Source organism: Maylandia zebra, linkage group LG7 (assembly GCF_041146795.1).
Source record: "Maylandia zebra isolate NMK-2024a linkage group LG7, Mzebra_GT3a, whole genome shotgun sequence".
In the NCBI taxonomy this organism is placed as follows: domain Eukaryota; kingdom Metazoa; phylum Chordata; class Actinopteri; order Cichliformes; family Cichlidae; genus Maylandia; species Maylandia zebra.
The window spans coordinates 44,277,118-44,298,040 of NC_135173.1; the positions used below are offsets into that span (position 1 = coordinate 44,277,118).

The window sequence follows — 20,923 nt, forward strand, 5'->3', positions numbered from 1 at the left end:
AGAAAACCTCTGTTAACGCTTCATGGCTTAAGTTTTGTTGTGGGTGTGTAGATCAAAAATGGCAATGATGATTACAAATAATCTTGTAGGAAATGCACAAGGGTTGTCATGGTCCTGGGTCGGTGACCCAGCGCTTTAAGTTTATTATTATCATTTTCCAATTTATTACCATGATTATTATTATTGTTTGAGTTCTACGTGTTATATTCGGTCTGCCTCTGAGTCTGCGTCTGTATCTCTGTCTGTCTATGGTGTCACCCCGTCTGTTTGTGAATCTGTCTGTTTAGTTCAATGTCTTGTCTGGTTCCATGTGTCTGAGTTTCCTGTTTTATTGTGAAGGTCTGTGTCGTATGTGAGTGTGCTCTGTTTACGTTTCCCCTGTCTCGTCAGCTGTGATTTCTCCCCGGTGTGTTCCCCTCCTGTCTCTCATCCCTTGATTACTGCCATCTGTGTATTTAAGCCCTGTGTTTCTCTGTGTCAGTGTCGCATCGTACCCTCAACTTGCTGTGTGTTTGTAATGTCCTGTCCTACAGCACCTCGGTTTAGAGTTTTGTTTTTGTAAGTTTTATTTCGTGAATCATTCCTCCAGCAATAAAGCTGCGTTTTCAGTTTATTCCCATCTCCAAGAGTCCTGCAATTTTGGGTCCACCACTTCTGCTTGCCTGCCACACAGCCAACCATGACAAGGGTGAAGAAGTAATTTATGTAGTCTGCCACTTCATGAATTGTCTGCCTTCAGCATTAGCATTCTTCTTTTTTTTGCCAGTCTTTATTAGCTAGGTTATTACTCTGCATATCCAGTGTCTCATATGTAACTGCAGGCGACAGCTACAGCTGGGTGGACCGAAATTTAATGAGAAGATGTAGTGATAAGTAAAATTTGTAGAGAAGTTTCAGTTTCAGCATGCTAACAGCTAATAAGCTCAATTTAGAACTGAGAACACACTCTGTATAAAGAGCAGAAAATACAAGTGTCAACACAGGCTTTCTATGTGAAAGTTGAGTAACTCCACCAGTTGAGGCTCATTAACCCTAAAGAGAGCTAAGCAGCCCCCTAGTGGACACCAGTATGGCATTTTCTATCTTATTTTGTAGTAACAATTAAAACAAATTCATGCAACATAGAATTTGTACCCGGAATCAGAACAAGCTGTAAAATCTGGACAGACAGTATTTTTAATGATGGCTACACATATCTTGTTGCATCCTTTCATGTTTTGTAATTTGCTTGTTCCTTTTCTTATCTGTCCCCCTTCCTCCATTGTGTTTGACATTCTCTGTATTTGTGGTTACAGGCCTGACCAACCTGCTGTGTTTGTCTGTTGTTTCTTTTCGCACCAACTAGTCCGGTTGGTGGTCAGTGGGGTCAGGAGGGGTCACTCCTGGTAAAAGTCTGTTACGCCACTGTCAGTGGAAGCTCAAAGGGACTATTTGGATTTCTCTCCAAGGTCTCTAATCGACCTGGCTTCCTTTTCCTTGGAATTTGTGAGGCACATAATGTCAGCATGCAAATTTGACACAGAGACAGTTTAAAGTGACTTTCTGTCTTACTTCAACCTTCATTCTTCTTCTTCTTACTTATAATTCACATTTTGAGGTGAAGGCCAGAGCTGAATTTAGAGCCAGTTGTGTGATGGATGTGTTTTTCTTTTCACTTTTTTTGCTTTGTTATATTGTACCATGTTTTGATTAGACTTATTGTTCAACTTATTGTACATTCACTTTCTGTTACACATCATAGTTATGTTACAACTATTCTTCACATCTGTTATATTATGTGGGACTACCTTTAGCATCAACCCTCATTTTTAAAGTAAAAATGCTTTTACTTTTCTATTTTCTTTTGTGATGTATAACCTCTATGTTAAAGGTTTAATTCACTCTTTTTGCACTTGCAGAGTCAATATTGCAGAGCCATATTATTGCATGTGAGGTGTTTGCTATTTTGGACACTTGCATTTGCTCTGAGCTAAGCCTGCATATCTTCTTCTTGTGTTGATTTTACTAAACATTGCTTCAGGATATATCTGACATGAGTTTCATTGTAAACATTTGCTATTCCCCTTGCTGGATCCCGGTTTGGTTAAGACCGATGGCTTTGTTTGTTAGTATTTGGATGAATGAGTCATATCATGTTCTGGTCACAACTCGATGTTAAACTTTCAGTGTTAGGACTTCTGAATTCAAGAAATCAGTCCATGCAGGCAAGTGAAGAACTCATGTAAAACTTTTGTTAACATCTGTATTACTGACCACGAGGTTTATGCGGCTCTTTAAAAAGTCATGGCTTAAATAAAAGAACTTCTCTTCTATTTCAATACTTTGTTCGTTTTAGTATCAGCATATTTCAGTAGAGAACCTTTCCTTTTTTGTACTTGCACAGTGGATGTGTTTGAAAGGTCTACACAGACATATTAGTAAAAAGCACCGTCTGCTCTGTCTTGAAATTACTTTCTTCCCTTTTTACATATGAAGTCAAAGAGAAAATTGCTTTTTTAAAGGGCAGTTGAAATGCTTGAATAAGACCACGCCATTGTCGTCTGCTTATCTTTTCAAATGTATTTATTTCTTGTAAAATATCCAGCTTATTATTGTACGATCCAGCAGATCATCATCTATACATCGACTTTATCGATTCTTATGAGTCCAGTTTTGAGGTCTCATTGGCTCAAGTCAAATCCACATGTTGATACTTTTTGTTTCATATTAAAAAATTTAGGTAGATAATCGCTTCTTCCTCTTTTTGTCATTATTCCTCGGATTGGCTGTAGAAGTGCATCATCTCTGCCCTCTCTTCATTGTATCCGTGGGAGTGTTCCTGCTCATTGCCTCCTCTTCCTCTGTCCTCCTGGCAGTGAATCCCCAGCCTCTTCTGCAGCTTCGCCTCCTGGAGGCGGAGCTCCATAGAGTCCACCAGGTCGTAGATGTTATCCAGGGACCACATAGGTGATGGAAACCATGTTTTGGGGTCACCATCCTTCCCCACAACCACCATGCTGAAATAGTCCTTATCGATCTTTAGCTGTTCCCTCATATTGTTGACCAAGTCAGGCGTCAATGACTCAACCTCAGTCTGACTGCGACCTGGGGGAAGGAATGGAAGTCATTTAAATTACACAAAACAGTGAAAAGCGAAAGAAACGAAAACTAGGATAACCCAGATACTTTCAGATTAGATAAAATATTATGACAGCTCAACCTTAAAACCACAGTCAAAACAAAACTTTCGAAAGCATTTCCTCTAGGCTCCAAAAGGGAGAGAGTCCCATATACTTCTATGTTGAAATGCTCGACTTTACAGCAAAAATAAACTTTTACTACCTGGAACAGAAACTTTTTCGTCCTCTGCAGCTAAATTTCCCCTTTGTGTCATCTGTGCTGACATTGATTTTATTTTTGCATTTTTAAAGGAAACATACAAAAAGGAGTCAAAAAATTAATCAAAAGCGCGTTTTTGTTTTTGTGCAGCATGTATTGCTATTTATCCATTGGGATCATTTTTGGTCAGCTGTATAGATCTCTTTGCTATAATGAAGGGGGAACTCCAGGCATCAAGGGCCGGTGTCCTGCAGGTTTTAGATGTGTCCTTGATCCAACACAGCTGATTAAAATGGCTAAATTTCTTCCTTAACATGGCTTGAAGTTCTCCAGAGGCCTGGTAACTAACCAATCATTTGATTCAAGTGTGTTGACCCAGGGTGAGATCTAAAACCTGCAGGACACTGGCACTTCAGGCCTAGAGTTCCCTACCACTGATGTAGACTACACCTGCCAACTGCATCTCCATCTCTGTGCAGGCCAAACCACATATCTACATGTGGCAAAAGGTTAGCAGTAGTGACAGCATGATAGAATATAAATACTGAGTGTGTCTTCCTCAGCTACAGGCTTCCTTTGGTTGACAGATGTAGCCTTTTGCAGTCCACAAAACCTGTGAGATCATGCAAGCCACATCAATCTTTTTTCTTTTTTTTTTAAACAAAGAATGCTCTTAAACCAAAATGTTTATTAAACTACCTACCTTAAAATATACAATATTACTAATGATTTCAAACGTGTATGCTCCATTACGTCTCATACACCTGGAATGCCCCACATTACCATGACGTACCATTTAAGGGAAATAACTCAACAGTTCCTGATGCTTTTTCTTCTGTTCCTATCAGCTTTAGCATGGCAAAGTGACGAATACCTGAGAAAAACACAAGAGAAGGTACATTTAGACTCATTAAAAGGGACACATTCAGCACAGATAATCAAAACGATCCCTTTTTATAAAGACAAAGAAATGATTTTTGTGTCGATGAACCTATTTAGCTAAGTGCCTGTCTAGCTATGGTTATATATTTCAAATAATATGGCTCTTGTACCACACAATTTTATAAATGCATAACATTTTTAATACACTAATATTCATATTATAATATTCATTGTTTGATTCTGTCATGATCCGTACAGTTTTGTTTAATGGTATGCTTTTTCAGGTCCGAATTTCACAACCATGACAAATCTACCCATGTCTGACTTCTGGCTTCCTTGTAACACTTCCTTGTTACCGCGGGTCTTTTAAAACACGTACCCAGGGGACATTCCTGTCCTCTGACAGCGGAGAGCTGCTGCTGAAACAAATAGTCATCCTCAGAGGGAGCAGAGATGAGCAGCAGTCTCCTTTTAGAAATGAACCTAGAAATGAAAAATATAGATTTAAACTTGGATACCTGTCAGTTTCATTCAGTCATTAGACCACCTTCTATAAAATGGAAGACCATAGATTCAATCATACTTTTACTCAGTTTTCAAATTTGAATTATGCTACACTTTATATCATGATTTGTGTTAATAAAATAGAAACAAACATAAACTTACACAGGAATCAATAAAGACGAATATGAAGAATAATTACACGATTTAAGATAAAGATAGGAGATTGGACTGTGAAAGCTTCAGAGATCCACGCTCCACTAAAAAAAGGTCGCATTAACCACATGGGTTTTTTCACTGTTGATAATTTAAGGTGACGGAGAGGTTAAAATATGCTGACCCTGTTTACAGCAATCTTCAAATTTATTTTGAGCTTGTTTTGTTCTTAGTGGATGGTGCTCACTGCAATAAAAACAGATTAGTTATATTACCTGAGCAGTGGGTTTTCTACTACAGGCTGTCCCATGTCTTTAGAGCACGCTGGTGGATTCTTTCTTTCCTTCTCTTTTTCTCGGTTCCTCGAGGGAAAGTTGTCAATGTAGTCAAACAAAGCCTGGCTTGATGGTGGAGCCTCAAAGACTCTCTGGGGGGGAAGGATAAGAGCAGGTGAGGGATTAGATCTTTAGTCTTTATGGGCATACATAAGCAACTAAACAACAAGGAAAATGTATTGCGATACAACTGTATTATTTACAATTTTTTTCTTTTTTGGTGAATGTCAAAGTTATTAAGTGACCAACACTTGGTCACATAATAAAGTTGTTCCCGATTACTTTAAGTGTTGCTGGAGTCATCAGAACTTTGTCTTCTCCATGCACCCTGGAAGTAGGTGAAGTTGTGCCAGAAATATTTGTTGCTATGAACATCAAAGTCCCATCTTTACCTGGTTAAATAATGGGTTCCTCGATGGGTTACTTTAAGTTCAAATATTGCAATGGTTTTGAAATATGAGTGTGTTGTCCTTTTAATCGCTAAACTTATCTGCTATCAGAAAGCCAAATAAGCAAGAAAAGGCCAAACTTGGAAAGCTCAGGTGAGATTTTCTTACACTGGCCTTGATGTCATAATCTGTGACAGTCATTGAAAAGAGGTCGGGCGACGACAGGCCGAGCTCTGCCCTCAGCAGAGAGATGGCCCCTAAATCCAAGAAGTGCTCTGCTTGGCCACTGAGTGGAGGCTCTGAATCTGGAGAACACACATACAAAGGATATAAATCAATGTGTGCACACACAGATGTTAGAGAAAATACCAAGTACACGTTACAGTGCATGCAACAAAAACAGTAATTATAACCACTATATCCCAAATCAGTGTCTCTGAACGATGTGTGAACTTGAAGACAGTGAGTACACAGGGCTTTTGTTTGGCTGTGTATATTCACCAAGTCCTCTTGTGGAAAGGGACTACTGTGTTAACTGTTAAAATGTAACTACTGAAGTATCACAGTGTAAAGGTTAAACTAAACATTTACTACATTCCGCAGTGCAAAATTAAACTGTTACTTCCTGGTACACAAGCTCAGAGAACTATTACATTTTGCTTAGCAGTAAACCTGAGCTGTTTATGTTATTCTGACTAAACCACTTCACTTTATTATTGTGTATTGCTATATGCTTTATTAGATATTATCTGCTTTTTTATGGCTGATGGGAACTGTGTATTGTATGGGTTAGTTCCCTGATGATGAATTCCACTGACTTTGTTGTGCTCTTGATTTTGTATTCAGCGTCATACTGAGGCTGAACTTTGTAGTTTTGAGTTAAATGTCTCAACGCACATTGACTGGATTAGGCTAGCATTAAATTTGGTTCAGTAAGGCGCCCGCTCACACAGGTCTACAGATCAGCCTCCAGATAAAAATGTGCATTCTCTAATCACTTAATGCATGTTTAAATATTCAGTCCTGCAGGTCTATAGATTGACGGTGACCCTCTGGCATATATATTTTTCCTGGGGAAAATATATATTCCCTGACTGGTTGGCAAGTGGTTGCAATCGCTCGGTGACGTTGGTGGCAAAGAGGAATATGGTGCTGCACCAAAACTCTCCTTATGATTTCTTTGGTTGATAACAGTTTGCATTGAAGATGTTGTCATTGCAGCAACTCTACTACCAACCACAGTGATCACAAGGAGGTTTTAGTTTCAGCACCTTCTGTACAACTTCTAGCAACCACTCTCGACCCAATCATGGAATACACATTTTTCCCGGAGGACGGGAGGTTGCTATGCCACGTCTCTAGGCCTATGTGACTGAGGGATAATTTATGTCCCTCTGAAGTTGAACTGCCTTACTTTACCTTCAACCATATGTTATTAATAAATGATATACTGATATGGTGACATATGGGAGTTAGGCTAAAATATTAATCGAAGGCTCAAAACAACAGTTCTTCAAAAACAAGTCCACAAACAATTGTGTTCAAAAGTTTACATACATTCATCATGGCCATGAATGTCATGGCAGTTGAGGGCTTTTCAGCGTAACTGGTGCTGAAGGTTCTACATTGTCTTAACTTGACAAGGCCAAGACCTATTAGGTTCTTGATTGACTACAACTAGTAGTTTCTCTTTTCCAGAATAAAAAGAATTTGTTTGATGCCATTAATTGGATTGACCAATATTCAGAACAATGAGAAAGTCCAACGAACTCAGTCAAGATTAAAGAAAGACAATAGGAGACTTAAATTAAAACCTTTTGAAGCCATTTCTAAACAACTGCAGATTCCAAGATAATTAACTTAAATGACTGTAAGTATGTGCCATCACTATGTGGAAGAAGACCCAAACTGTCACCCTCAATAACTGAAAACATCCATCCATCCATTCGCTTCCGCTTATCCTTTTCAGGGTCGCTGGAGCCTATCCCAGCTGTCATAGGGCGAGAGGCAGGGTACATCCTGGACAGGTCGCCAGTCTGTCGCAGGGCTAACACATAGGGACAGACAACCATTCGCACTCACATTCACTCGCACAATGGCAATTTGGATTATCCAATTAACCTATCCCCACAAGTTGCATGTCTTTGGACGGTGGGAGGAAGCCGGAGTACCCGGAGAGAACCCACGCAAACACGGGGAGAACATGCAAACTCCACACAGAAAGACCCCGGCCTGATGGTGGAATTGAACTCAGGACCTTCTTGCTGTGCGGCAACAGTGCTAACCACCGTGCCGCCTTTATCACATGATAAATGTTTTTATTTACACGTAATCCACGTTGAGAAATGGGGACGAGACAAACCAGAAAGAAGCAGACCAACACCAACAACCTCCTGTGAGTTTTGTAGGTTATTCCAGGCCATTCCTCACTTTGTACTCATGAGTGTCTGTGCTGTGCTGTTTGAAGAGCAAGCCCCATAGAAAACAAAAACAAAAAAACAAAAAACTGAAATATCAGAATGACTATGACATTCATGCGCAGGGTTAGTGTGTCTAAAAACAGACTTCAGACCAAAGGTTAAAATTAATTTATTAATAATCCATGTCTGTACACACATAAGGCGTATACCAAGATGGCTATCTCTTTACTAACAACCTTAAGGCTTATAAACAGTCTGTGTATTTTACCGTTAGCTATTGTTAGCATGCTAAAATAGCTGGCAATAGGTCAACACCCACGGACAATTTTGTTACTGTTCAGTTTCTAGGAAGCACTATATTTGCCTTTGGTTGCATGTTAGTAAAAAACAAAACAAAACCAAATACGTGTTGGTTCAGTGAACCCTGAGAGGATTTGTAGTTTTAAAAGCATTCATGAAGAGAACCTAAACAAATGTTGAAATGCAAATACATAACTGGCAACAAAAGGTAAAAACCCTTCCTACCTAGGTGGTAGTGCTGAATTATAAGTGTGCCATCACTTCCCTGTCCAGTAATGGTTGCCACTGTGATCTTCCTTATAGCGAGTTCACAGCGATACTTCTCATTCTCCTCAGTCTGCTGGATATACAGTGTTGCCTCTCTGTTGGGTGTTGAGATCACCTTGTATGAGGCAAAACAAAAACATGAAAATTGGTTCAGGTACAGCCGTGAAAACACATGATTTAAATTCATTAACAATCTGGAGGCAAAGAGAAGTGCAACGATTAGACAAAAGGTCTTACCATCAACCTTCTTGTCCCCTTTAAACTGTCCAAAAACTCCTTCAGCGCTGTTTTATCCTTCTCACTTGCCTCTCTGTTGGACTTTTTCCCCCTTCCTTTTCTTTTCTTTCCTTTTTTCCCTTTGCCTATTTTCTTAGACCTCTGTTTTTCCTTTTTGTTCCCCTTTCCACTCTGACCAGTTTTATTTCCATTATTTTTCTCTACATTTCTTTTCTTTCCTTCTTCCACAGATGGATGAGTGCTGCAATACAATATATAAAAAAGTCACTTTGATGTCCATCCAGCACTAAAAACAGTATTTATGTGCTGTAAGCAGAAGAGGAGGCAAGAAATACCAGATGTGAACACAAATCAAAACATTCAAAGGCATACTCTTCACTCTGTTTCAAAGTCTAACAAAACATACTAACTTAAAAAGACATTACCTGTTTTTCTTTACTTCCTCATTGCTCCTTGAAACAGATGGAAGACTGCTCACCCTTGTTTTCTCCTGTACTTTAGAATTGATGGGATCATTGTTGCTCGAAGGCTTTCTCATTGTAGACGGCTTACGAATTACAAACCTCGACCGACCACTCAGTATATCCTGGATCTTACTCCTCAGAGCAGCTTTTTTGTCCAAAGGTGGTCTTCTTTGTAATGGCACCACAGAAGTCACATTTCCTCTCCTCTGAGGACTAAGTGTCATCTTTTTTCTTTTTTTCACAATCTTCTTTTTGGTGGTTTTACATCTAAAACATGGCATAGAAAACAAAAAATTCACATGTGTGTTCACTTGGAAAACTATGAAATCTTTATCTGTTTTTAATCATCATTTTTTTTAAACTGATGAACGTAAGTGTCAGGGATTGTAAAAAAAAAAATACAATAAAATAAAATGAGGGGGAGTTGTTTAGCAGGAAGTCTGGTGAGCAGATACTGCCCATGGAATAACGTCCTGTTCACCAATGAATCGCTTCACTTGTTCCCCATCGCTTTGTCAGTTGCTGCATTTGATATTCAATATTCTGGTTGTGTAGATTAGTCTTGCATATTTTCCAACCTTATTAGTCCATAGTATCCTTCTTTCCCATTGGTAATTAATTCAGTCTCTCAGAAGTGAGTTTGACTTAAGCTAGTGCCCAACTGCTTATAGGTGAGTTATAGTTTCTGTGTTCTTGAGTCTGCTAGAGAGACTACTCTGATCTGAGTGACGTCAATTTCATCATCAGACGGTGAAAGCAAGGCGGTCATACACTTAAGTGACCGGATAAACTAATGAGACTTTTCTTTACCTGCATCAACTACTCAGCAGCCTCCAGGTGGAAGGAGGACAACCGTTACTCAGTCTCTGTAACTGCTAGTCTTGTGTGCATACGCCATATAATGGTCTAAAGATCTCTGAAACTCTTGTATATAATTGTTTTGCACTGGGTACAAATATCCTTGCACATTTTGTGACTCTTCTGTACTTATTGTTTCTGAATTCACTGCAGGAGCCTGTCTAGGACTGTTTGGCAAACTTCCTGACACGTTCCTCTCAAAGCTCAGAAATATTACATTAATTTAATTTGTGATGTTGACTTGACCATAGATGTGCATGTCAGAGTAAATTGTTGTCTGACTCTCTCTGCTAGCCCTGCAATATACTGGCAACATGTCCAGGGTATATCCTGGCTGTCACTCCATGACCGCTGGGATAGGCTCCAGACCTCTATGACCCTGAACTGTGTAAGTGGAAGAAAATGAATTATTGATGCTAAACAGGACAAACATTTCACGGTGTACAGCTGAAAAGGAAGCATGATCATCATATATAGGACCTTTAAAATTAGTCATCACATAAAAATAAAAGTAAGGTAGTGAAACCTGAGGTGAGATCCTTTTCTGGTCATCTTCTCCAGCTTCCTCATGGGGAACTGATCGATGACCTCCAAAACGGCCTCGACACGCACCGGATAAGGGAAGCGCTCGCTGACCCGTAGGTTCTTCTTTATAACCAGCATGGTGAACTTTTGCTCCTGACATGATTGGTGTTCAACACAAATCAGAAACACATCAACTAGTAAACCACCAAGAAGCATTTCAGTTTAAAAAAGAATTAAAAACGCAATAACTTTTTTATATGTTGCCAAGAGTTTGAAATGAATCACACAGTTTATGGCACACTGGTTACTTGGCTGGTAAGCTCCAGGTAGTGCAGCAGTTTGGTAACCGTGTCGGGGTCCAGGTTCTCGACTGTGGCATCTCCTTGAAAAGTTGTTTTCTGGATCCGTCCCTCCATCATAGCATTCTGAATGATAGTTACAATGTACGTATCTCTTTCTGCTAAATGGCAGTTCAGGCCTTTCTGAGTAAGGCAGAGAAAGAAACAATCAAATAAAACAAGTAAAAATTGATGGATAAGCAGCTAGTTTAAATTTTTTTTTAAATCTGAAAAAAGAGTAAATAATGTGTATGTATCAGAATAAATTGCAGAGAAGTACTTGCTCCATTTCTTCTAGCTGTTTCTCCATCATACGAAGATATTGGTCACTGTGGGATGGAGCTGTTATCACCCACAGACGCTTTTTACCTGCAAGGGAAAATCGGTGACTGTAGGGACATAAGAACAGGAACATCTGCTGGTCAATTAATTCCTCTTACCTGCAAAGTCAGCCAGGAAATCCATCTCTGGAGCCAAGCTTGATGATGACTCTCCAACTTTTCTGTTATATCCATCTTCTCTGCTTTCTTCCAGCCCTAATCCATGTTCAATTCCAGGAGGAAGGTCTGAGTAGTCTCCCCAGTCTCGTACATTTGGGTCCAACAGTTCCTTTGGCTTACCGTCACCGAAGCCCTGCCATGCAGCCAGCAAACCCAGGTTGTTGAGGCTCCACAAAGCTGCAATCAGCAACAGATAGTGTGAGGTAAAAAACTGAGGCATCTTCACTGATGTTGCAAATAAATTGGTCTGGCGATCAGCTGGAACTGCTTAGCAGCTCATAAATCCTCATCTGAAGTAAAAATACATATGTGCAGTGTTGCTTTCACCACCGCTTGTTTAGAAGTGATGTGCAGTTATTTTAAAAAAGGGGGAAAAAAAGTATCCAGTTAATAAAACAATAGCCTGAATCCCAGTTCAACGCTCCACTGAAGGCTTTATGGTGAAAAACAGGTGGATCCAACCTGGAATCTGTAAAGGAAAGGGAAAAGCAAAGACTATCGTGGTGTTAACGTCTCTCTGCAGCAGAGAAACTGACTCGAGAGACACTCCTCTCCTTACACACAGACACACACTCCTGGATCGAATTAAACCCCAGACCCTTTAACAGGAAACTCCTGGAATTTTCTGCAACTTCAAAGCATTTTCTCCCAGAAAACTCTCTCTCCCTCTCTGTCCCACACACTACCATACTATTACACACACACCCCACAAAAAATATTCATTGTTGCATAATTGGCGCCACACATTGTCTTTGGTTTGAATCTCTTCACCAGATGAAATTTCATTGTATTCAGCATGTTTGATTTACACATATGTCACTATCTGTCAGACAAAAGGATGAACTTTAATCACAAACTTTGTTACCGCACACATGATTTGTGAGAGGTGATTTCCTGGGGTTTTCCCAGGAAAAGGGCAAAGACAGTGAAGGTCATAAACTTTGGGAAGTTCAGGCAGTTCAGACCAAAGCCATTTGTTCAGGAGAGTCAAAGCTTTTAAGTGATGGGAAATGGCAATTACCATAAATAACCAAGACCACACTGCAGATGCCGATGTCTAGAAAAGGTCACACTAGTTCAAAATTGTCAATCTGAGACAAATGTCCTCACAGGGCAAGAGCCTTCTGTCAGGTAAAGGCACTCATCTTTCTCCAACCTCACAAAGCTTAAAAACAACAAAGCTAGATAGCTTACAACCACCTTCCTCTCATTAAAACCTCCAAATCTGACTTGAAATAGCTGCAATTTGAACCTATAAACCCCCAGATCTCTTCAAATGCAAACATAATCACTGAAATGGTGACAGAAATTCTGTTTTGCAGAATATTTAGAGCATTCTTAGTAGTGATCTTAGTAATTATTGTTATGTTCACTAACTGGGCAGTTTTTATTAGGTAAACATTGCTACTACTGGGTTGAACACCTTTTAATTCTTTGTGGTGTAGATTCAACAAGGCGTTGGAGTTTTTTTGGTCCACATTGACATGACTGGCATGCTATTACATGGCCAACAGCTTAAACTGACAGGGTGGATCCATGCTTTTCAGGCTGTTTATGCCAGATTCAGATCCTACCATATGAATGTTCCAGTAGAAATGGAGCCTCATCAGAACAGGTAGTCTTTCCAGTCTTCTGTTGCCTAAATACAGTGATAACCATGTGATGTGACTGGCTGATTAGATATTTGCATTAAAAGAGGTTGAACAGGTTTCCCTAATAAAAGTGACTATAAATGGCTTACTCTAGAATTATTGCCCTTATTCTATAAAACAAGCAAATATTTCATGTTTTGTACGATAAATCAAATGCAATTTTTTATATTATATAAATAAAGTAAGGTAAGGTAAGGTAAGGTAACTTTATTTATACCTAAAGGCAAGGTAAATTTGCTTTACAGAAAAATGACAGCATTTGACATCCCTTTAAAAACACACATACCTAGTAAATATATAAAAAAGTATCCACATAAGTATGAAAACTGCACATTGTTAGTATTTTATATGTAATTTCATTTGTAACAAATCATTAGTGGATCTACTGCACATAGCGAGGAAGTGCAACAGGTAGAATTTTTTGTCAGATGGACTGAAAAACACATGCTTTGAAGAGTTATGACTTTTTAAATATTCTTGCACAAGTTTCTTTGCCTCAAAAATGGAATTTAGTGAGAATAGGGACAAAATAAAGACAATGGAAGAATGCAGGCTGTCAGTGCAATTAGAAGAGCTGTCTGTAGGGTGAAATGAAATACAATGAGAACCAGGTGCAGCCACAATGCATCCCGCTCTGTGGTCCTGATAAAGAGAACCAGATGATCACTGTGTATGAGAAATAGAGGATTTGTTCTGTTTACATGTGCTGTGCTTTAAGTGAATGAATGTGAGAGAAAAGAAGCTAAGAATAGCATAAACAAAGACACATAAAGAAGCTGCTATCTTGTTGTTTAAGTGTCAAAACAGGTCGTGTATCAGTTTTTGTAATAATGATACACAGTTAAAAGGTAAAAACAGTAAGAATTCACCTCCCCGTTAGCACAACAATGTGATTTTTCATAGCAAATACATCATTTAAGAGACAATCATGATGTCAGATTTCATTTCAGACAGTGTACCAGCTTACATTTACCATGATGAGAGATCTTTGGGTTAAGACCAAGAATAACAGAGTGAAAGCCTCCTTCCGCTGACTTCACAGCACCATTCATATTACACTTTGCACGAGAACGCTGAATTTCATACAGCTGTGCAGTCTCCAACATACCAAATGAAGCCCAGGTGTTGAGTTTAGTGTTTTATATGTAAGATTACAATGACATGCTAACATAATCAAATGCACAACAGCCTCAGGTCAGTATGAGGTCGCACATGATGACATCACAAGGGGGAGGACACGTATAACATCAGTCTCCAAATCATAAACACAGACAAAAGATTTAAATTTGTACAAATATATTTGTATGCATAGTAAATTGAGATAACTGACCTGCCACGATGAACAAAAAAACTCCAGGGACCCCCAACCTTCTGGTGACCACAAAAAACTTGTTCTAATCTGAATAGAAGAGTATTTTGGAGTCTGGATTGTGAAAAACATTGTCAGCTAGGTTTACTGAAAAGATAAACAACTCAAGGTAAACACCTTAAAAAAGCCCCTCACTAATATTGACCAAATCCTATGAATTGGACCTCTGTGTCTACCTTTGTGACATCATGAATTTTTTGTTTTGCTTATATGATGCCTAGTAGAGCCACAGAGAGGGTCACCTTAAAGCAAGGACATCCTAGTTATTAACAGTGGGCATGCCAAGTATGCAAAGTGCACAGCTGACTTTGTGACTATGTGAGACTGTTACATGTGCACAAATTAATGCACACAATTAAATCAACCTCAGTGCAAGTCTCAGCCCTGAAAGTTGGCCCTAAGTATATATTTTTTAATCCAGGTCCCCAAGTAAGCATCTGTAGACACATGCAAAAGTGAATTTTGTAATGTTTACTCCAAATGTAGATGGGGCTTCTCATAGCTCAGAATGAATCTTTCTGGGGTAACCTGAGATATAAGCACATGTGGGTCCTCATACATTGCATTTTTCAGTGCTTTGAAAAAATATCCGACCTCTTCCTGCTTTTTATTTGCAGAAAGGAAGGGGTATATACTTTTTCACAGCACTGAGCATGCATTAATGAAACACAGCTGGCAATAGCCTATTTTTTTGGCTCAGTGCTACTTTGGGGAGACCAAGAATTCCTCTGTGCAGGAACAAAAAGAATGAGAGTATTGGCTGCGGGCTGCTTTATCCACGAAATGAAAGCAAATGCGAATAGCAACACAAAAACTGTACAGTAAACTCTATGAATCAAGCGGAGCCTCATATTTAGTAAACTGTAGTAGAGCGCGCCTCAGTGGGGCCATGCAGAGTTGCACCTTCAACGTTTTTTTATGCATTTTTCAGGTACATTACAGAAATGTGCTCATTAGTCTTTTCCAGCACATGGAAAGGCTTCACCATAACTTTTCGTCTGATTTAAGGCTGTTAAGGCTGTAAATCTGATGACATATAATATGTGGAAAAGTTATCATAAAGCATAAAAGGAAACGTTGACAAGACAGAGAAACGGCACTGACAGTAACAGCGCAACATGCGCCGCCTGATATCCTCTGACGCATCTCCCGTGGTCCAATCACGTCTCTGTGCCGGCCGCTTCTCCTCACTCCTTCCGGGTCGTCGCAAAGTTCGCCTGTGCTGCACAGAGCCGGGGACTGTCTTCAAAGGTCAGTCGAGTTATCAATCGTTAACCTCTCCACTCTCGCTTTCCACCATACATTTGTTTCGGTTTGCATTTCTGCGAGTGTGCGAGGGGCCTTTTTGACTCACACGTCGCCTACATGTATGAATCAGAACCATATGACTTTGTATGCAAGCTAGCGCGCTTTATGTTAGCTCGGGTTAGCTTCCTTACCCCCCCCCCCCCCCCGGTTATATATTTTGTCACGGGTATAGACAAAAAGAAGCGAGCAGCCCGCCTGGATTGTGAGCGTGTTGTCTCTTGAGTCGCAGGGGAAGCTGTGTGAGAGCTGGCCCGCCTGAAATGCGTTTAATGCCCCAGCTTTTATGCTCCAGATTCTTTGAATGACACCGCTGTGTTGTTGTTATTGTAAGGAAGCCATTGATATGTGGTTTTGTTTTACTGGTGACTCACGAGGTGGTGGAAAGGTTAACGGTGCTCAGAGCGGGTTAAGCATAGAACACAAAGCAGCAGACCCAAGCAGCTTGATGATGATGTTGGTGGTTATTTTTATGTATCTTTAGCTAAATGTTAGCTGAAACTCAATGACGTGGTAGTTACAGGTTAAAAAAAACAAACAAACCCTCAACTACTGCCTTTAAATGATCCACAATTAACTTTTATCGACCTTTATTCGTGTTGTTATTTATTTATTAATTCATACACGTAGTTCAGTTTGCGTTTATGTTGCCACGTTTCATTCAGGCCTGTTTAACTTCAGCCTTGGTTTACTGAGGACTGCTCAGCTTTTGTGCTCCAACTGAATGCCTGAAAAATCAATAATAATGATGATAATAATACTACTAAAAATGTCTAGCATGAATATCCAAACAGTGTATGCACATCCAAGGCTGTACACTGAGAGATCCCATTGTTAATGAGCTTCTTAATTATCAGTAAACATCAAATGACTGTTTTTTGTTTATGAAGTTGTACAGTTTGGTTTTCTTGGGTAGTTTTTGAATATTGTTGGTCATATGTGGCCTGTTACATTTTCACTACTGTTTAACTCTAGATTGAGAGCTTAATTCAATAATGAAATAACAATAAATAACTTAATTTAAAATGTTTGCAGGCATATTCATTAATGTGCCTACGCTATGATTGTATGACTGTATTTAGATTAGGGCTGCCACGATTTGTCGACTAGTCACGATTACGTCGACTATCAAAATCGTCGACGACTGATTTAATAGTCAACGCGTCGTTTGAAGCTTTGTAAGATCCCAAAAGACGCAGGAATAAGTAGCAGGATTTAAGAGTGTAATAACGGACTGAAACAGAAGATGGCAGCACTGCATGTACAAGGATGCCAGCTGCCGTTAAACCCCGAAGAAGAAGAAGAAGAAGAAGAAGAAGCAGCTGTGTCCCAGAATTCATAGCGCGGCCCAGCTCAGTTTCCAACAATGGCGGCAGCTAGTTAGTTTTAATATTACTCTTATTATTCTTTCTGGGTCACAAAATAAACGTTTAACATATTTTCAGCCGAGAATGTAGCTGTGTAAACCTCAAATATCGGCTCAGTTTATCAAGACACCACATATTTTCAAAAGCGCTCCGACGTTTTCGGAGATGTCTGTTACCCACTAGCTCGATAGCTAGCCGGGGGCTAGGTCACTAGCGGTGAGAACACCGGACTCCCGGCAAATTGTTTTCAAACCCACCGCTGTCTTTCGCTACTCAGGTTAAATATATATGAGTCACTTAGATAAATTAAAAATGTTGTTGTTTGGCTTTTTTTTTTTTTTTTTTTTTAGTATTTTATTTGTTCCTGAGTAAATCGGTTTGTCTGAGATTAAAGTTATAGTTTTTACACAGCTGAATAAACGTCAAGCAGACAGCTGATTATCAGAAGTGTGAGATGCTGGAGAATATACTCCGTTGTCCTGTTATATTTTAGATAGCAAGGAGTTTATTAAACTTCACCGAAACAATCTGCAAATTTCATTAAAATTGAATAAACTATCATCTTGTCTTTATTTTTAGTTAGCACCTTAAAAGCTTAAAGCTGTAAGCTAATGATAGTTATATAAGAGCAGATGCTGCTGGTGCAATAAGCTGTAGTTTTACGTCCAGTGGATGATGATCTGATTAGTCGACTAATCGCATAAATAATCGGTGACTAGTCGACTATCAAAATAATCGTTTGTGGCAGCCCTAATTTAGATTTAATGATGTATTGATTGCTGTTTATAATTTATCACTTGTGTTTTTTGTGTACTAAGACATTGTTATTAGCTCTTTAAACTTTTTACAAAAAAATTACGAACAGCTCAGTTAATAGCATTGATTGCAGTTTACACAGTAACTATATTTTCCACTCACAAAGGTGTAGCAGCAAATAATATGATTTTTTTGCTTGACAAATTACTTGAAATATTGAGGATTCCTCAGTTCATTGAGTCCCTTGAACGCCACTCTCTGCACTAATGATTGGTGCATGTTTTTAACCTTTACTCAAGACATAAAAAGTGGCACAGTAGAGCTTGTAGCCAGTGCGGTCTAGTTTGAACCCTTCTGCACCAGCCTCCTCTCCTAGTTTATCCCAGTCATATTATCTTATTTTAAAGCAAACATACTACGCCACATATGCTGTTTACTGCCTTTGAATCATTTGGTTTGTTGCAATTAAAATAAGTGATTGTAGTTCTCTGTGGCTTTATTAGTGCACAGTTAGGTTGATATGCGATCAAACAACGCACTCATAATAAGGTGCTGAATTTTAGTGCAGCTATGTGACCTGTTGCATAAACAGTGGTCACTTGCATGTCCTTGATGTGCAAGGGAAGGACAGTTTTCTGTGAAAGGATTTGGCATGTGTGTAGTTGGATTCTAGTTCTGGGATCGAGAAAAATATTCAACATGCTTATTTTTTCCTCTCACTTCAACATAGTTTCATCCTGCAGTTCTTCTTAACCTCTAACCACCCTCCCCTCTCTCTCTTTTCATGTCTCCTCCCAGGAGGGCTGTTGTCTGTCCTCTATAGCTCCTCCTGCAGTGTGAGTGTCAGGTGTGTGTGCGTGCACCATGGCTAGCCTCCTCCGAGTTGTGGCAGCCAGCTGCTCAGCGCCTGTGTTCAGCGGGGTTTCTGCTGTAAAGCTGCAGAGTGGCCGTACCATCAAGTCAACATGTCTGCGTTTTTTTAGGACCCATCAAGCCCTCGGGCGATGTGCTAGTCCAGGTAAGGCACTGCACAGTGAGGAGCGTAAGTTAAAGAATCATTAATGCTATAATCAGTGTGGTGTGACTCTTTGTTTTATTGACTGTCTTCGTAATCCATAAAATGGGCAAGGTGACCCAGGCCTGGAACAGTGTTTTATTGCTAGGTGTAAGCTTTTGTGACCTAGTGTTCCTATATAAGAATAATGCCATGAAATTCACAATTATGTATGATTGGTCATTCTTTAATAGCAGGCTGGGTTTTTCTGCTGTTTCATTGAGACATGTCTTTGAGATATAGGTAGATATTTAACCGCTGATAGCCACAGGAGCAACACCACCTGTAGCATCCATGTCTTTTCTCAGTGTCAGGTGTACAGCATGAGTGTTACAGGTGTCTGCTACGCATTATATAAAACAGATAGAGGGTTATTCAGTTCACCTTAATCACTGTTGTAGCATTCTATTCATTCATTCTTGCATGCTTGTTTTGAAGGTCAGTGTTATGAAATAGTTAATCCAGAGGACAAACTTCAGTCTCATCCAGCAGTTTTTCAGTTTGGAGTTTTGCTTTAGAGTCGGTGTTGCATACTGTTTAAATATCATATAGTGCATAACCCAGTTTCAGGGACATTCTCAGTTTGAAGGCTCTGAGGAAGCAGGTGTGATGACTGTGAAGCCAGTACCAGCTGGTTAGAGGAGCTTTATGTCTGCGTGTGCTGGTTTCCTTTGCTTCATGGTGACATGGGTTGATTTTCTACAGTTCAGCTCGCTCCAGTAACAGCTGGCAGCGTTTATTCTGGACACACAAGTGTCAGATTATGATCTCATGTAGGAGGGGCACACATGCTTACGTGTGATTATGCTTTGACCTCCAGAGAACCTATATACTCACAGCATAACCTGAAAGCATGTGTTTACGTGAGACGGGTTTTGTTCTTTAAAGTGGACAAGATCAGACTTTGCTGCATGTTGTGTATGGTGTTGGCATAACTTGCAAGCAAGCTTACAGACATAACTGACTGTGGGATTAGAGTTAGCAAATGAGCACAGCATGATGCTTCTGACTTCTTTTGTAAAATTGTCAGAGAACTGCTTCAGCACTAATCTAAAAAAATAAAAATCACCGTAATCTTATTTGTAAGTTTTTATCTCAGCCCAATCAATGATTATAATGTCCCTGTATAATAAAAGGCTGGTTTGCCGTACGTCTAAGCATCCCCTCCTTTGAAACAACCCAGGTCTGTCAGCCTCTCAGCATTTCCTCTTGTCCTCATTTCCAAGAAAATCGGCACAGTGTAAACATGTTTATTTAAAAACAACAATCACGTGCCTCTGAGGGTCTGCCCTTTTCAATGTTTCATTCATAGGGGAAGGTGTCGAGGCTGCAGGCTCAGGGTTTCAGTCGTGGAAGCTTTCATTGCTCTCACAGTAACGTAATAAGTTATCTTCAACTCATAAGACTATCTTCACTTGTCTTGTCTCTTGTGTCTGCACCGGGTCTTCCGAGCACGTCTATGTTGCAAGTGTTGTTGATATGTGAAGGGATTAACACGGATCACTTTGATCATCATCATCGATCTATCCGTATGTTTGCAATCGGACTACATTAGTTTAGTTTGTTGAAAATGTCACGTTACATATGCGGTAATTGATTAGGTCTTTAGCAAAAAAAGGTAATCAACAGCCCTTGGTCACTGCTTTTAGTGAATGGATTTATCTGCTTTTGTCTACTCAGCGTGCTTATTCAGAGCATTTTATTTTGGTAGATAGGGTTCTTATATCAGTACTGACCTTTGATTTATAGACCATATTCACATGGTTGGCTCAGAAAAATAAATTCTGAGCCGTCTTGTGCTGCAACGCTTCCTGTAAAAGTGGCCATAGGATGGGTCACTGCAGCAGCAGGAGCAAAAAAGAGTAAAGGTTCATGTGTATGGGTTGAGGAGGCAGCAGGAAGGAACTGCAGTGGAATTTCCCATAGGAGC

At 39.6% G+C, this 20,923-nt stretch overlaps 2 protein-coding genes across 2 annotated transcripts in view; one reads left to right on the plus strand and one right to left on the minus strand.

Annotated features, from left to right (window-relative positions):
• Nucleotides 1-2,561: 2,561 nt before the first annotated feature.
• On the minus strand, nucleotides 2,562-12,089 carry ccdc80l2 (coiled-coil domain containing 80 like 2). The gene is made up of 12 exons (XM_014409198.4): nucleotides 11,431-12,089; nucleotides 11,271-11,359; nucleotides 10,961-11,134; nucleotides 10,654-10,805; nucleotides 9,231-9,536; nucleotides 8,806-9,046; nucleotides 8,527-8,683; nucleotides 5,750-5,886; nucleotides 5,133-5,284; nucleotides 4,580-4,683; nucleotides 4,112-4,192; nucleotides 2,562-3,084 (listed from the first exon to the last, which is right to left on the minus strand). The coding sequence occupies exons 1-12, from the start codon at nucleotides 11,708-11,710 to the stop codon at nucleotides 2,750-2,752; spliced, it is 2,208 nt and encodes a 735-aa protein (XP_014264684.1). The 5' UTR covers nucleotides 11,711-12,089; the 3' UTR covers nucleotides 2,562-2,749.
• A 3,562-nt stretch (nucleotides 12,090-15,651) lies between these two features.
• Nucleotides 15,652-20,923, plus strand: part of nnt (nicotinamide nucleotide transhydrogenase) — a 37,583-nt gene continuing 32,311 nt past the window's right edge. The window contains exons 1-2 of the mRNA XM_004538207.3: nucleotides 15,652-15,762; nucleotides 18,738-18,957. Coding sequence (XP_004538264.1) covers nucleotides 18,804-18,957 — 154 coding nt within the window. The 5' untranslated portion in view covers nucleotides 15,652-15,762; nucleotides 18,738-18,803. The remainder of the gene's footprint in view (nucleotides 15,763-18,737; nucleotides 18,958-20,923) is intronic.